The sequence below is a fragment of the Pecten maximus genome, chromosome 2 (assembly GCF_902652985.1).
Source record: "Pecten maximus chromosome 2, xPecMax1.1, whole genome shotgun sequence".
Taxonomy (NCBI): Eukaryota; Metazoa; Mollusca; class Bivalvia; order Pectinida; family Pectinidae; genus Pecten; species Pecten maximus.
Genome location: NC_047016.1, coordinates 42,471,200 through 42,488,861, shown reverse-complemented (window position 1 = coordinate 42,488,861; position 17,662 = coordinate 42,471,200). Strand labels below are relative to the sequence as shown.

General features: G+C 37.5%; 1 protein-coding gene across 1 annotated transcript; it reads left to right on the top strand.

Annotated features, from left to right (window-relative positions):
• The first annotated feature begins 2,154 nt into the window (after positions 1-2,154).
• LOC117322143 (maltase 2-like) lies at positions 2,155-16,995 on the top strand. Its single transcript, XM_033876909.1, has 12 exons — positions 2,155-2,253; positions 6,406-6,510; positions 7,061-7,362; positions 8,891-9,070; positions 10,382-10,518; positions 10,742-10,867; positions 12,702-12,827; positions 13,468-13,577; positions 14,177-14,372; positions 14,655-14,945; positions 15,800-15,951; positions 16,108-16,995. The coding sequence occupies exons 2-12, from the start codon at positions 6,416-6,418 to the stop codon at positions 16,316-16,318; spliced, it is 1,926 nt and encodes a 641-aa protein (XP_033732800.1). The 5' UTR covers positions 2,155-2,253; positions 6,406-6,415; the 3' UTR covers positions 16,319-16,995.
• Positions 16,996-17,662: the final 667 nt, after the last annotated feature.

Sequence of the window (17,662 nt, the reverse complement as noted above, 5' to 3'; positions counted from 1 at the left end):
CCATTAGCCAATGCTATTCCGAGGCATTTTGTTGCTGTCTCTTCTTGAAGGTATTTTATGATCATATAAAGCAAAGCATCACAGGATAGAGTGTTTATCATTATGATTATTTATGATAAGCCAGGTAAGTATATGTATGTTTGTATGTAAAAAGTTGGAAGTCCTGCCGGTTCGTCCCGACTCGCGCGGCTAGTTGATATAGTTTTTTTTTATGAATAAATGGACTCGACCGGATCCTACAAACGTACATGTAAATATCACTTTTTATTCATGCCGAGTGGGTAGCAGGTTTGGATTGGTTGATCCTATGACGTTCCTTATTGTTGTGTTGCTGGTCACACCAACTCCTGCAGTGGTCAATTGGGACCACTTGCAATCATGCAACGTATGACTCGGCATGTTGAAATGTCTTGCTACAGACAGGTCCTGGCGTTTCTGATTGACTGAAAAACGATGATTGTTGATCCTCATATTGAGAGGTATTTTGGTTTCTCCAAAATTCTGCCTGCTACACCTGGCACAGGTAATTAGGTATACTACATTGGCCGATGTGCAGGAAATTTGGAGTATGTCGTAGTTCTGTCCATTGGTCTCACATTTAAGTGAACTTTTGCTGTGCATGTAGCGACAAAATTTACACTTTTTTTTGTTACATTTCAAGCAGCCAGTGGCAGTAGCATGAGAGGATGTACTGTATACATCTAATTACAATGTCGTTGACGTTTTTCGGTCTGCAGTGACCTAGTATAGGTGGTTCCGGGAAATACCCTCTAGTTTACTGGCCGACTACATGGTTTGCCAGTATTTCTTGAAGATCGTGGTAGCATGCTAGGTTTAAAGGTTACCACAAAAGTACTCTTTTACGTTTTGGTCTCTACTACTAGCTCCTTGTCACGTTCATCAGGACACATATCCCTTACTTAATTCAGTTCTTAATAAGACGTCCGAAGACGTCGTAGTCAGAAACGATACTTTGCATTCTCAAGACTTGGAAATATGGAATGCAGAATGATGTGTCCTTAGGTTTACTGTTTAAATCAGTGTTTATTTCTTCGTTGTTGGATGTTGATTAGGTGTCCAAAAAGTTGTTTTACAAGTCAGAGATTTCTTCAGTAAACATAATGGTCCGAGGAAAACGGCAGATTTCCTTCAGGGTCTCTCGACCGGTTTTCATCTTAACATCGATGTCATCAATGAATCTAAACCGGCTTAGTGGTTTCTGAAGGAGCCTTGACTCAATTTGTTTAAGGATGTCTTTACTTCTGAGAGGCAAATGCCGTACGACAATGTTGCGGGATGCTGGTGTAGAGGGAGACCACATCAACGGTAACAAGAAGTGTATCTTCAGGTACAGCAAGGTGTCTTTTTGAGATAGTCTGTGGTATCTTTCAATTATGATGGTAGCCTCTCTACTTGAGGTATCAGGGGGAAGTTGATGAACTTCTGTAGGATGGCCAATCGAATGGGTCTGCTAGGGTTACCAGCCTTCTGGAATTTGAGGAGGAGATTTCCCTGCTCGTGGGGAATATCAGCGTACAAAACATAGCGTAAGTTCAATCTACGTCAGTAGTTTACATAACAGAAAGTTATACGTTGCTAGTTTGTCCACTGTGACCACATTTTTTCTGAAAAATGAAAAATCTTGAAAAAAAACCCATCATTATAGTACTCAGTGACAGGTGGCGTGCAGGCAGCTTTAAATTCACCCATAAAAGGTGTGGAGTAGGCATTCTTAACTTGGCCGATATGCAAACTTCAGGTAGATATGGTAGTTAGAGGGGTACACTCGAGGGTATTCTTCGGTACGTATTCTATCGTCGACAAAACAATGTAAATTTACTTCTTACCGGCTTTATCGCTTAAGTAAAAACAATTATATGGTGTTTGGCACGTTAGCGGGATTTTGGAAGGGATGATGTGGCGTGGGAGTCAAATGACGCCAGAATAGGGTGTGACGGATCATAATGTGGAATAACTACAAATGAAATGTATCTCTCTACTTAATTCTTACTGTCAATAAATTTGTAAAGTTCCCTATCTACAACTAACTACAACAATTAAAAAACTATGTACATGTAAATTTAATCTCGCACAATTCAGCGTGAAGCCGACCACACATATCCCCTTAAAGGTACCCGCGCATACCACAGACAGCCTGATGATACTGTGACGCTCAAAAATGTGCGATAACAAAAACTGATAAAGACTGTCTTGTCTCGAAATAAGGCCTAAAACTCCACACGAAGAAGGAAGGTAAGATGCTATTATTGGTATATATACATATATATCTACTTTTCACATTTGTATCAGTGTTATTGGTCACTTCAATATCATATTAACCGGATAAAACTGTCTTTTTTATAATCAAAAACTGATTCCACATCCAGGGTATGAAAAGTATTGAATATTTTAAACAAAAATTATATCACACTCTATTTTCGTTCGTCTGGACAAGTTCAGCTATTTTACAAATTCAGCAAACATTTGATTATTAGGAAAGGTCTTATTTACAGTTAATGATTTCTTAACAAGTGGAATTATGGACAGATTGCTGCGAAGGATTCTAGACAAGTAACAACAAGCTTATGTATTATGTACACATCAATATGGTGTTGTCCTGGTTCACCTACCAATGCAATATTTACTGCTTTTCTTCCAACTCCCAAAGTTTAAGTGCACTTGCTAAAATGTCGATTTACCAATGAAGGACAGATAGTTGTTGTTGTTGTTGTTGTTGTTGTTGTTGTTGTTTGTTGTTGTTGCCGCCGCCGCCTGGATTTGGCATTCAACAGCTTTTGATAAAGAGATTCATATAACATGTTTCAGAAATATATGTTCCAACTCCCAAAGTTTAAGTGCACTTGCTAAAATGTCGATTTACCAATGAAGGACAGATAGTTGTTGTTGTTGTTGTTATTGTTGTTGTTGTTGTTGTTGTTGTTGTTGTTGTTGTTGTTGTTGTTGTTGTTGTTGTTGTTGTTGTTGTTGTTAAGAGATTCATATAACATGTTTCAGAAATATATGTTCGTAATGGCTAACTGCCGACTCGAAAAGTGTGCATTGAGCTTTAACAGGAAGGTTTTCATTTTTTGTGAATACCTGTCTAAAAAGTGCCTTTAAACTCTTTGCAATGCTATCATTCCTAAGACAGACACTCACTATTGGAGCAAATGAAAGTCACTTCCAATTCGGAACTGATGCTTATTGTTAATTTTGTTGACTGGCTGAAATATCATGGATTTAGTTTTATCCAGGTAAAGGATAGCTTCCATTTGAAAAGATATAGTTGCATGTTGTTAAGTGAGCTAGAGTTTCTGACAGGATAAGAAGATTATCGTCGAACATGAGACATCCAATCTCACAACTTATCTATTACGATGGATCATTTACAAGAATAAACTTGGGAAATCAATGATATAAAGATTGAATAGAGTAGGACTCAAACTGTCGCCCTGTTTAACGCCTCTAAGAATATCGAAGACGTCAGAACTAGACGCTTTAAATTGTAGATGTGTCATGGTACATCATTTCAATGACCTTTCCACCACACGAAATCAAACGCTCTTTTAGTCTTCAAAACATGTAAATGTTTTTCTTTTCCCTATTTTCATTTTGTTAGAAGAAGCTGAAAGACAAATATGGTATCTTGTGTCCTTTGGTACTTTCTTGAGTCAAATTAGATTTTGTGAGTTAAATTTGTCATCCATAAGCACCGATATAATATAGAAGTTTCCTAAACAGCTTATGATGGAAACATCCCTATAACTAACAGGAGAAGACAGTTCATCATGTTTATGCAATAGAACTAGAAAAGATTTCTTCCATACACCTTGGTATAGTCTTCTTTTTGAAAAAGAGTGAAATAAGCTGGTAATAGACAAAACCATCAATAACCTCATATGCTTAAAACTTTAAATATGGTCAACAAATAAGGGCCATATTATTTCCTATTTCTTTAGTTTGTGCTTACAGTATGTGATACATGAGATAAGTCGTTGGCTAGATTTACCACTATATATGTCCCTGGTGACACCAAGCAGACAGGCACAATCGACAAGAAAAGGGAGAAACTGGAAAGCTCAAGCGCAGTAAAACATGTGCAAGCTAACAAAGCTTTGTATATATCAATTATGTATCTCCTGTCTATACTAGTTTCCTATTGTCCAACCACAACAATTTAAATATTGTGTCAGAAAACAATATTGATTAAAATGCTAATAACACTTATAGTTAATGACGAAAAACAGTTAAAAAACGAACACACGTGGACGTCATTTGGGAATACGCTTGCCACCTTTGATAAAAGTTTAGTATTGTGTAATATTTCAACTCAAGTTCGACTCAATTAAGCTGCCAAATTTAATCTGTTTCATTTCTCAATGAATTTTACCAGATTAACATCAATCTGCGAGTATGAAAAATGAGCGCACATAAGCTGCCCGCTTCTGCCCGATCCTGTTACCCACTTAAATAACATATTTTGCAGGAATAATTGTGAGTCAGAAATAAGTTAACATTCGTAAATATCAGGGTTTTGCAGAAACTGACGGGGACTTTCCTAGATCTACATAATAGGCCTAATGCACATCCAGGTTTGAGTATTTTAATGAAATATTAATTTTAGCAAAAAGACGCTTAGTCCCGCTCTAGTGATCTCTGATTTTGTATATCATCAAAATTAGCAATCATCACTAAAACAGTCCGACTCTACCCAATTCTACCAAATCCTGCAAATCGTCTGAGTGGACAGCAGACTGGAAATCAAAATATTGGTGTCAAATCCCTGTGTCAGGCCGCAGGCGATCGAAATACCGCCTCCGTTAGAATCCATGTATACACAAAGAACTGTTAAATCAATAAAAAAGAAATACCAGGCATTCGATAAATGTGACTTCACTTTAATCAGTTATAGAGCGCCACAACCAACCTCATAACAGATTTTATAAAGATTGGGGCCCAGTTCGAATCGAAGCGGTAGACAACGTTAACCGCAGAACACAGTCTAGTCAATAGGCTTCCGCGCCGCTGGCGGATGATTTTTATAATGATTTTTAAATTCATCGACATAATTGATATTTCAATTAAATCATGGCTGCTTTTTATACAATCACATGTCTTAACAATACTGTGTGAACACGGACTATTGCACAAGTTCTAGTAACTATACGCTTGTATTTTCTTCAACGTATTAAGAAAAACATGCGCGTTCACTGAAATATAATATTGTTTTGGTCGATTTCTTGGGGTAATGGATTCAGTTGCTCGTCAGATAATTTTACCGAACTGCCGAAACAGTTCATGATGCATTTGTCCCTAGAGTAAGTAAATTAATTACATTTATGTGTTTTTGATAAGTTATAAACAGATAAATGTGTAAAGTCAGTCAGTGTATCGATGTTTACAACCTTGACCTTAGCAAGTACATGTACATGTATATACCCAGGTTCAATTTACGTGTACAGCTGCACACATGCTGATGTATTTGTCTATATGATTGTGAGCATGTATGTACCCTTATTTTGATACGTCACCAAAAGGTGCGTGTAGCACAACAAAACATGAATTGACCTATGAACTATGACTTTTGATCGAAGTCTTGTCGGCTAATGTACGCGATACACCCAGCCAAAGTAAACATATTTAGTATCTTATCAGGGCAATCAGTAAATAACCCAGGCACTTGACACACATTCCCAACTCATAGTCCAGACATGAATTATTTAATAAAGGTTAACTATACCCCAGAAGGACAAACCAGGCAAGCTATTTTGTGTTACTATGTTATATATCTGATTATTAGTATGTATCATATGCACTAGGTGTGGTTGTCCTGTCGTAGTTGTACTGTGTTGAGTATATGTAATGTGTGCAATTTCGTATCCAGGTAAAACCATTGAGATCAAGGTATTCATATCATCTAATAGATGAGTTGTCAATTTGATTATGTCAGGGTATCCGGCCGACCATCACTGCGCCATTGAAACATTTTCCCCAAGAACGTGGCATTGGTACACTAGAGCTATACTGGTATTTCTGACTGGGCGCTTAGGGGCATAGATCGTAAGCCTGTGGCTGGGTCAGGGTACGAATCATACGTTATAGTGACAAGTATATGATTGAATACCTGGACCACAATACATGTACATTCATGGAGCGAATTGTACAAATATTACACTTTTTTTTCAATATAGCTATATAACTTTACTTACGTATACGAGCGGCGGAGTACTTCTAAATCTAAAAAAAACAACAACAACAACAACAACAACAAAAAAACAAAAAAACAAAAACAAAAACAAACACAAACAAAAACAAAAACAAAATACAAAAATATCAAACAAGCAAAAAATGTTGCATTCGGAAGGAATACGATGATATTGAAATGTTAACATTTGCTCATTTCAGAATTGACAAGATGAGCTTCTATTCCGGAAGGAGCAGTCCCAGATCTAAACCGGAAGTTGATTCTTACGAGAAGGAAGATCAATCAAGTTATGACGACAATTATGGGTACATATACTTATCTTTCATATCTTTTTTTATCAATAAAACTTAGCATATGCTCTGGGGCTAACAATGAAATCAAAATTCACCGCAATATGTATTCCCTGAATATGTATTGGAAAGTCATTATAACGGCCCTGATCATGTATTGGTAAATCAATATAACGGCCCCTGAATATATATCGATAAGTCATTATAACGGCCCTGATATATCGATAAGTCAGTAAAACGGCCACAGATCATGTATTAGTAAGTCAGTATAACGGCCCCTAAATATGTATTGGTAAGTCAGTATTACGCACCCTAACCAATTTTCCTGGTTTTAAATAAATAAAATAACAATCACAAGTTAAAAACTGTTTTGTAGGATAGTACGACTTCTCTGTCTTTGGTGGTCTCGCTTGCCTTGTGTCTTTGCATATATGTTGTCAGGTCAACTCGCTCAGCTCCGTGGGTAGTTAATGTAATAGTACATTTATAGCTAGTCATTAAGTAGTCAGTAAACCACGAGATTGTTTAATTCAATAATTCATCCGTGTCGGATTGGATAACACAGAGCGGTAGCGGTTGATGAGCCCCCAGAGACTCCAGCACTCGGTAATCCATTCCGGGGGATGGAAAAAGAGGAACTGTTACGTCACTCCTCCAAACCGTTCTGGTGGCGCCTCCGTGTGATGTGTATCTCCGTGGTATTGCTGGGATGGTTAGCCCTTCTCATCACTGTGGTGGCGCTCGTGTTGATCTACCCTCGTTGTCGTCATGAGGACATGCGCAGATGGTGGCAAAATGAAACTATCTACAGAATATATGTACCCAGTTTTAGTGACAGCGATGGAAACGGAATCGGTGACCTAAAAGGTGATAATGCCTCTCTTAGTTATAGATTCATTTACTGCCTCACTTCATTAAATTTGCCTTTGTCCAGTTGGCATTATCAGCCCATAACTTCCAACTGAAAGCGGTTCAATGCTTAAATAACTTAAATGTAAATATAAAAGACATACTGTATATCATCTAAACTATGTGTAAAAAGTGCATTCTGAATATTATTGAACTTAAATGTAATCAAGAAGGACGTACAGTGTATCATTGAATCTACGTGTAACTAACAATTAACGGTTGTAGTAGTGGTTGTAGTAGTGGTTGTGGTAGTGGTTGTGGTAGTGACTGTGATATTAGTGTTTGTAATGTTTGTGTCAGTGATGATGGTGGTTGGTAGTGGTGATAGTGGTTGGCAGTGATGATGGTGGTAAGTAGTGATGATGGCGGTTGGTAGTGGTGGTGATGGTGGTTGGTAGTGATGTTCGTGGTTGGTAGTGGTGGTGGTGGTCCGTAGTGGCGGTGGTGATAGTTGCGGTTGTAACTGTGGTTGTGGTAGTAATTGCGGTCAGGTGAAGATGTTTTGGGTAGTATAGAGGTTTTTGGTACAATTGTGAAAGTGCTTGCGGCATTGCTTGTGGTAGCGCCTGTGGGAATGATTGTGGTGGTGCCTGTGGGAATGATTGTGGTGGCGCCTGTGGGAATGATTGTGGTGGCGCCTGTGGGAATGATTGTGGTGGCGCCTGTGGAAATGATTGTGGTTGCGCCTGTGGGAATGATTGTGGTGGCGCCTGTGGGAATGATTGTGGTGGCGCCTGTGGGAATGATTGTGGTGGCGCCTGTGGGAATGATTGTGGTGGCGCCTGTGGGAATTATTGTGGTGGTGCCTGTGGGAATTATTGTGGCGGTGCTTGTAGTAGCAGTTGTTGGCAGTGGTGATGTTGGTTGGCAGTGGTGATGGTGGTTGGCAGTGGTGATGGTGGTTGGCAGTGGTGATGATGGTGATGCTAGTTGCGGTTGTGGCTGTGGTTGTGGTAGTGATTGTGGTGGTGTTTGTGATAGTGCCTGTGGTAGTGATTGTGGTGGTGCTTGTAGTAGCAGTTGTGGTAGTGGTTGAGCAGTGTTTATGGTAGTGGTTGGGGTAACGGTTGTAGTAGGGTTGTGAAAGTGGTAGTTGTGGTCAGGTGTTAGGCGTTATATGTATTTGTGGCCGGGTGGTAGTGTTTGTGATAGTCGTTATGGTAGCGTTTTAAAGAAATAGATTGATTTAAAACAACAATATGCCGTTATGTACTTTTATATGATATCTGAAATCATATATTCTACACTACACCACCATCCAAAAGTCTTCTTATTTTATCTTATGAATTAAAATTGGATATATAATTGATTGCGCTCCACTCTATATTCTGCATGAAACATCTTTAAAAAAGCATATTGATGCTGAGCAAAACGATAGTCTGTCAATCAGGTCACCCGAATCAATATTATGAAAAGAGACTTCAAACTGAAAAGATGATTTAGTGTTTCCTTAGTAAGTAATATTGTATTATTGTCATTGGTCCAGGTATAGAAGCCCATCTCAATCACATCCACGACCTGGGCGCGCACACCGTATCGCTGAGCCCAGTCTACCAGTTAGATGACGTCGACTCGGACTTCAACGTCATCGATCACATGGCCATTGACCGGAAATATGGGAACATGAGTGACTTCGAGTCATTGATAAAAGCTGCACATGATAGAGGTTTGTAGTTATCTTCCAACTCCTCGAGTTTTATAAAAGTGCAACGCATGTCTGTAAAGTTGAAATCAGGGTTAGGATTTAGTTTAAGGAAAAGTTCCGATTAATTCTAGAGTTGGAAATCTAAATGGGCATGATTATGTTTAGGGTTTATCGCCCCGCGAACAGCATGGGTCATTTTGAGGCGGGGTTTCCTTGCAGTAGTTGGTGACTACCTCACTGAACAACATGCGGGAGGTACACCACATGCCATCTAGAGTAATAAGGGGGAAATGCATTGCCCAAGGACACAACCATGACAGCACAGACCGGCCCGTTTCTCAGCTTCCCGAGAAACACAAATGGGATACGGGTAGGGAGTGTCGAATCACGCACCTCAGAGCTCGGATCTTCACCTGAAATTACTTGGCCGGCGCTCTAACTGACTAAGCTATTGCGGCCCCTCATATTACATTGTAACAGGGTTCATACTACAATTGCTTTCCGGATGTGACGTCATAATATGTCGCTCAATAATGTCATCAACATTGACTTACCGACACGTTGGTAGTGTCATCCATGGCCTTCTTTCGCAAATTCATGACTTATCTTTATGATTGTGTTGATAGAAATGCATGATGTTTTGTACTTATGAGAGGTTCATGCTGTCATAACTCAAAACGGAAGTACAGAATTTACGCTTGTGGTGCCACCGACAGATTTGCGTTAGTCAAGGGAGATAACCGTAGTTTTATGAGGAAAACATGCCATGCATGATGCGCAATTGCATAGTAATTTGATATTTTCTTACTTAAATAACATATTATCCCTCATTATAAGGACATTAGCATTCAATCGTGATATAAATGGCTAGATTCTTCTGGTATTCCACAACTCTACCACGATTACCTAGCAATATGGAAGAGCCCTAGAAGAGACCAACCAACCAATTGTTTTCCCATAGACTTTAGTGTTAACGTTTTGGAGTATTTCATTCAAATTCTTGAATTCAATATGACAATTATGGTTTATAACAAAAGTTTAGGGTCTGATATAACACCTAATCAAAAATTTGGGAAAAAAATAAATCGGACTTACGAAATTTATATCAACATTTCTTATTGATAGTTACCTATCAGGCTACATATCTATTTTCTCACTTCATAATATACTGGCCAATCAGTGGCTGCCAGACATTTTATCCTTAGCTCAACTTTCTATACACAGGGGCTGTTTCAAAAATATATTTTTTCAATTGGTTGGTTGTTCCCTAGAAGGACATCACAACTGTATGGTGCAGTTCTTCATGGTTCTATTAACTGGTGTGTTTTGTAGGTATGCACCTGGTGATGGACTTTATTCCGAACCATACTAGTGACAAACACCAGTGGTTCATTAACAGCAGCTTGACGTCAAACCGGACAAACGACTTCCGGAACTTCTACGTTTGGGCTGACATGCCAACGAACTGGGTGGGTAAAAACAGAATGTCAGTGATTTTTATGTAAATGTAGTCATTAACGCTAAATGGAAGGACAAATGATCGACTCGCCTTGTATATATGTCGATGTTTAAAAAAGAACAAGTTTGCCGGAATACTATTTATAATTCTTGACGCGATTTTCCGTTTTAACTGTAAATTAACATAATACAAAATAGAATACAACATACGATTCATCGATATTTCTCTATCAGAGAAGTGTGTACAACAATGACAGCTGGACACCTTCTGATTTGAGAAGCCAACACTATCTCCACCAGTTTCTGTCAAGCCAGCCAGATTTGAATTTGAGGAGCTCTCAAGTACAGGAAAAGCTCGAGGTACGTACTAGAGAGCAGAGCTTGTGATCAGTCCTGCTTACTGCTGTGTAAAATGACGAAATGTACTTGTAACTCGTTCATAGTAAAAAAAAAAACATTTAAATATATACTAATGTGGCATCTATGTGCATATGAAGGACACACAGCTTTGCAGGCAAACTTGATATTGCACAGATGATTCAGTCTAAAAATCCTTCCGTCATCGACAGCGCCATGAGTAAGATGAAGTACCTTTTTGGCGGGAGTACTTTCGCTGCCATGCGTCGAGCAATGTCTTCACAGTCTTAACAAAATTTACTATACAATGCGAATGTAAATAGAGTACATCGCTGATGATTACGTTACATAAGAAACAGCTATCATTTTGCATGTTAATGTATGTTGAATGTAACGTGCGCCGCTGCATATTTCCCCCAGACGGCCTCCACAATCACAAATAAAGTAAGAGATGTCGGAATAGTGTGCAGTGTTATAATACACCAATATACCAAGTTTTATCAAAATTGGACAAAGATAATTTTCGACCATTCAGAGGGCAGGAAATGATGGTCATTTCATTGAAATGTGAAACCTAGATTACGGAAGTGGTTATTGTCCTGTAATATACCTTTGTTCTGTAATATACCTACCTATCAAATCCCCGATCGGACGTAAAAAGGTATGAGGTCACCTGCCCGACCACGTGGGTTTTCCCCGGGTACTCCGGTTTCCTCCCACAGTAAGACCCCTCGCACACTTCCATCCGGGCCAACAAGCGTGATTAATATAAGTTGATATAACTTGTTTCGCAATTCTTGTTTACGTTTTATCATAATTTGATCGTAATCAGACACTAATTCATGATCAATTCACGAGTTGCCTAAAATATATTAACATATCTATTGTGCTTTCCCCCAACGCATTAAAATGTTTTATCATCCAGAACTAAATAAGAGTTTAATAACTTTATCATTTCGATAAAAAGTGGAAACTTAGCCGTTATTTTAAACTTTATTATGTATTTCTTCCATGTGTCTAATTAACCATATTTGATAATATTAAGCAAACTTTAAAAATTTTAACAGAAATATGTTCATACATTAAAAACTCAAAATGCATGTTCTTAGAAAGGTTGATACCTTGAAATCTTATGTCAAATACATGTTATTTGAAAGCTTGTTACATTGAATTTTCATGTCAAAATACCCGTTATTTGAAAAGTTGATACCTTGAAAAATCTCATGTCAAAATATATGTTATTTGAATAGTTGATACCTTGCAGTCTCATGTCAAAATACCTGTTATTTGAAACGTTGATACCTTCAAATTTCATGTGAAAATACCTATTTGAAGGTTGATACCTTAAAATATCATGTCAAAACACCTGAAAGGTTTCCTCAGAACTTCCTCATGTCATTTTAGTTTAAACTTTCTTTTATTCAGACATTTCAAAACATATATAGTTACAAAATTGAATGTACAGAATAGGAAATAGAAACAAGTGTCTCAGACACTTATGTAAATCTATCACCTTATCATAAACAGCAAATATAATGAGGATGGACAACATATTATTGGCTTATAAGACCATATATTAACATTGAATAACAAAAGTTTAAGCAAGGAGAAGAAAAGGAAAATGGTGAATACTTGGTGTAGAGTTCAGATTGTTGAGACAGACAACTTGACTTTAAGTACAAAAACATGCTTTTGGAATAAATAAAATTTGATGAAAACCTGTTTGTTTTTTTAAGTATATAATCTTGAACAGCTAAGACGATGACCTTATTTTCTTGTGGTGAAAGTGTTTGGTTCCCAAATAGTAAGATATCATTTCATTTTATGTCTGTTGTAGGAAATCCTAAGATTTTGGCTCTCTAAAGGAGTAGACGGATTTTACATACGAAACAGCGGCTTTTTATTTGAAGATTATGATCTCCGGAGTGAAAAGAACAGCAGCACATCAAACAGTTCAGACCCGGTGAGAACTAATCTTTGCCAAAACGACATACATGTATTTGTTGCGATATGTTAAAGAATCTCATGGTTAGAGTTCGTCATTTTCCTCTGGACATTTGCTTTCAGGCAAATGTTGCAATACTTGAAATTAGACAATAATATTAATTTATGTGAACAATTGAAAAAGATTGTTAGCTTCAATCTTTTTTCCGACCAACGGTCGATATTGTGTATGTCGCCATTGAAGGTTTTGAAGTAGCCAATTAATCACGTGATTATCACCTGACGAGGTCTTTGACTGAACTAGCCTGTCCCTGCACTGCTTAGCTGAAAGGGTAAACGTTTTGATATATTTTAAAATGTAACAAGTCATCGTAAGCAATGCAAATCCGTCCCATGCAACCACAAACTCATTCGTGTTAGTTTGATTAAAATATGCTTGAAAATGAAATAGCTGTGCGATGACAAAGATTTTCTATAAGTAGTAACAGTTTCCTTGTAATTGCAATTAGCACACTGAAATACAAACTCTTTTGTGGTGCTGTCATACTTGAGAAATATATGAAGTTTGATCAAAATCGACCAGATCGATGACAAAAACTGTTTTTGTGCACTGTTTGTGCTTTAAAATATATCTAAATTTCCTTTACTTGTATCTTCAGAATGAATATTCTTACTACGACCATGCAATGACATATGGACTACCGGAAGTGTACGACATGTTATCTCGATGGCGCACCCTGATGGAGGAATACAGTAATACTACTGAAAGGTATTGCTTGGCATAACTGTTAAAACAACATCTATGACAAAAACAAGATATACCGACGATAGGGCTATTTTACATGTTGTCTTGTATCTGATGTCATGTCGCACAGCGAATGTTGCGAACATGTATATGTTTTATATAAGGAGCAGAGAAAATGTGGAGGAGGGGAGGTGTTCTGAGGACCAGGGGAGGGGTGATTTGAGGTGTAGCCGGGGGAGGGGAGTCTTGGGGTATAGCCAGGGTAGGGATGGCCTGAGGTGTAGCCAGGGAAGGGATTGCGTAAACCACGACAATCAGATAATGCTAATGGGTATTAGTATAATATGTAAATTTAATCTTGCTTGTAACAAGCATTTGCATTGGCTGAAAAATTATATCATCAGCGCATAACGTAAAACATGACGTCGCTGTTTGAAACGTCGTATTTGATTGGCTGATACAGCGGGGTAATAATTTCTAAGAGAAAAAAGTGAATCAATAAAATTTTATTTTCACAGCGTTTTTGTAAGTGAATTAAATTATCTTTATAATTTATTATTTGTTTACAAGAAATAAAAAGTATCGTTAAAATATTGTCACGAATTATTATATTTCGTCTTCAGAATTTTGATGGCGGACGTGAGAGGAGGCCTGGACAAGATCATGTCGTATTACGGTCACTATGACAGAGACGGGGTACATATTGCCCTGAACGAAGTTTTCCTCTCGGAACATGACATATGTGGCGCCCCCTGCGTCCGGAAGTACATAACAGATTGGCTCTCACAGCTCAACGGTCACCAATGGGCAAACTGGGTGGTAGGGCAAAAATATATAATCATCCGTTTTCTTAGCCTTAATTTTATTTTTTGTTAAAGCTCATGATTTCATGATCAAAATTGACGAGTTGGTTTACTCGTATTTTTCATTTGCATTTGGGTATTTGACTGTTTCAATGTTCCGTATGTGAAGTGAAATATCTCTGTCAGAATCCCCATAATCAAAGTGTATATCATACACAAATAAAAGTATCATTTCAATTGGACGTTCCAGGCAATATGAAAGAGATCCTTTGATAAAACAAGTCCTATTTTATCCTAGATTGGTGCCGACGACAGTGATCGACTTGGATCGAGATTTAACGAGAGTTACATCCGGGCGTTTTTGATGACAGCCATGCTTATTCCGGGGACACCGATTATTTACTATGGCGATGAGATCCTTATGTCAAACACAGATATCAACAACTCAGAACCCTGGAAACGCGAACAAAGTATGCGGGGGCTGATGCAGTGGGAAAACTCAACAGATGGTGGTTTTTGTTCTGCCAGATCATGTCCGTCACCGCCTTGGTTACCGTCTGATGGCAAATTCAGAACTAACAATGTCAAGGTACCCTTTTTGCCGTATTTGTCTTGCGGTTCTTCACTTACACTAGAATCATGAAGGTGAATTTGTAAAGTTTGCGGCAACATGTCCTATTAACAGCTGGCTTTCATCCAATCATCAATAGTGTAGTGAAAAACGGAGAGTTATCTCCCTTAATTGGAACTCGCTTCTGTGCGAGATCAAAACCTCGCTCTTAGTTCCAATTCTCGAACCTCTGGTTCTGGAGCCTAAGAGCCATTCACTTATTTTCCAGGGGAGACCAGTTTTCTTGACGTTTTCTCTGCATCTCAATCATTATAGATCTTTTGAAGATCAGAAAAACAAATAGTTTCTTTTATCATTTTATTTATTGTGGTTAATTTTGGTGGACAAGCTATTGTCTTCTGCAACAAGGACATCATTGTCATGTTTGCTATTTCCGCATGACAATGTAAATGGGAAATTATTTCGGAAATTTTCAGAGGAATGTGATATATTTTATATAATTGGACCATTACATTGACTAAAACCATACAACGTGTTAGTTCCAGATGTTATGTTTTCAATCAGGTGGAGCAATCCTTCCCAGGGATCCATACGCAAGCTAATACTTCACTGTAAACTCGTCATGGAATATTACAGTTGATCTCATATATCATACGTATTTATATCGAAACAACTTGTCGACGGCAATGCAGCATTGTAACCTCCGTTTCAAAGAATTGTTAAAAGGAATGTTTTCATTTTTTTCGGAAATCTAAAACATGTCATAGAATGTCCGAGAATGATCTCCATGGGATAGTGACATATAGCATGTAATCGCCAGTTTAACGTATAAAAATAGATTGCAGTAGTCATTATATTTTCTTTTTCTGCAGGATAATATCAAATCTGCGGAGTCGGTCATCAATTACCTCAGAAATCTGACGTCATTACGAAGAGAGAAAACCTTTCTAGTTGGCGAATTCACGACAGCAATAACCGACGACAGCATCTTCTCGTTTGTTCGAGAGTTTGACGGTATAACGGGGTAAGTTAGATTTAAGGTTTTGAAATAAGAGAAAAGAATAGTAAATACATTGTGCATGTAAATTTAATAGGGTTTCTTTACGAAAAAAACATACTCGTCGACATTTTCATTGATGTCTTGTATCAAATAACCATTTTCTTACATATTTTTATGCAGATACCTGGTCGTCATTAACTTCAGTCACGAGGAACAGACACGTGATTACTACTTAAGCCACGGCAGTATTGAGAAAGCAGCAACAGTTGAGCTAACGACCGGAAGTGACGTCGGTTACTACCCGGAAGATGATATTGACACGAGGTCAATAACTCTGGGCAGTTACCAGGGCGTGGTCGTTTCGTGGGACTACGTGGCGAAAGAACTGTAACACGTTCCAACGTGGCATACTAGCAAAGGATCAAAAACGCCCTGGTGACAAAATTTAATAGGCTTATTGGCGTTACCAGTGCAGCGAAATATTCATTATCATCGTCGTTGTCGTCTAACGAATTAAAGGCTCAATAATAAACCTCAAAAACAATTCAAATTAACCATATCCATATATTATGTCATATTTTCTCACACACATTAGAGAGAAAAACATTCGCATTGTAACATTTTCCCCAACGTTTTCATAATGCCCTTGATTAAACTCCGTTTTACTGTTATTTGCTTTTAAGAACAAGGAAATGATCTTTAATTAAGTGATTACTTTATATTTTGTGCGGCATTTTTATTTCACCAAAATATTTTGTCACAAAACAGTCATATAACTTTACTTGCTGTGATAAGATTGTGGTAAATATTAGATTATGAAAGAATTAAAGCAATACATTACCATGGAGATAAATTATTATGTTTTTCCTTTTTATCACATACAATCGTATCATATGCAGTTATCTCCCCTATACATTTATTACATTGCCCTGTATTTTTTTCTGGTGTCACAGCACAAGGTGTCCCCTGGCTACATCCAATCTGTATCAGCGTTCACAGGAGAATAACTCTTCAAGAAGTGGTACTCAAACGTCAAACTTCCGATTAAAAATATTTTCTTATTTCACACTAAATTGTGCAATTTGTCTTTAATCAAGTCTTGTGATTTCAAATGTAACATACAGGTAATTGAATATTAAGTTCATTGAAATGAATGACCTTAACCCACATTCAAGGTCACAGCAGTCAAATGTAAATCTTTAAACGACTACTACGTATACAATATCCAAGAGACCAGTGAAATAATATTTGGTCAGTTGCATGCCATGAACAATTGCTTTCGACAGTTATAAAAAAAAATGTGAAAATAGTTAACTTCTGGTTCCTGATGGTTTTATTTTGGTTAACAAACTTTTAAAAATAATAATAATAAAAAAAAAAAAAAACCTTCCTCTTAAATTTGTAAGATGTAATATTTCATATGTAGTATTTTTCAAATGGATGACCCTGGCCTTTTTTAAAGTCAAAGGGGTCAAGTGAGCAAGAATATTGTAACTAAGCTTCAGTACTTCCAGCACTTTGATATTTAATGAAAAACTAATTTTACTTTGTGTCTTGCCTCCCAATCTTCATGCAATCATAAGCATGTGGTTTAAAACATCTTTTCAAAATAAGTTCAAACGATTGGGTCTACAGAAACGGATATATTAATTTTCACTGCTATATAGAATTACTTGTGTGAGGCCAAAATCGAGGTTAAAGTATATTTTCCATACATGATTCCACTACTATCCCT

Coding starts and splice junctions, on each gene's coding strand:
- LOC117322143 (XM_033876909.1), top strand. CDS start 6,416: ATGAGCTTCTATTCCGGAAGGAGCAGTCCCAGATCTAAACCGGAAGTT. Junction 10,868..12,701: donor AAGTACAGGAAAAGCTCGAG/GTACGTACTAGA, acceptor TGTCTGTTGTAG/GAAATCCTAAGATTTTGGCT. Junction 13,578..14,176: donor TACAGTAATACTACTGAAAG/GTATTGCTTGGC, acceptor TTTCGTCTTCAG/AATTTTGATGGCGGACGTGA.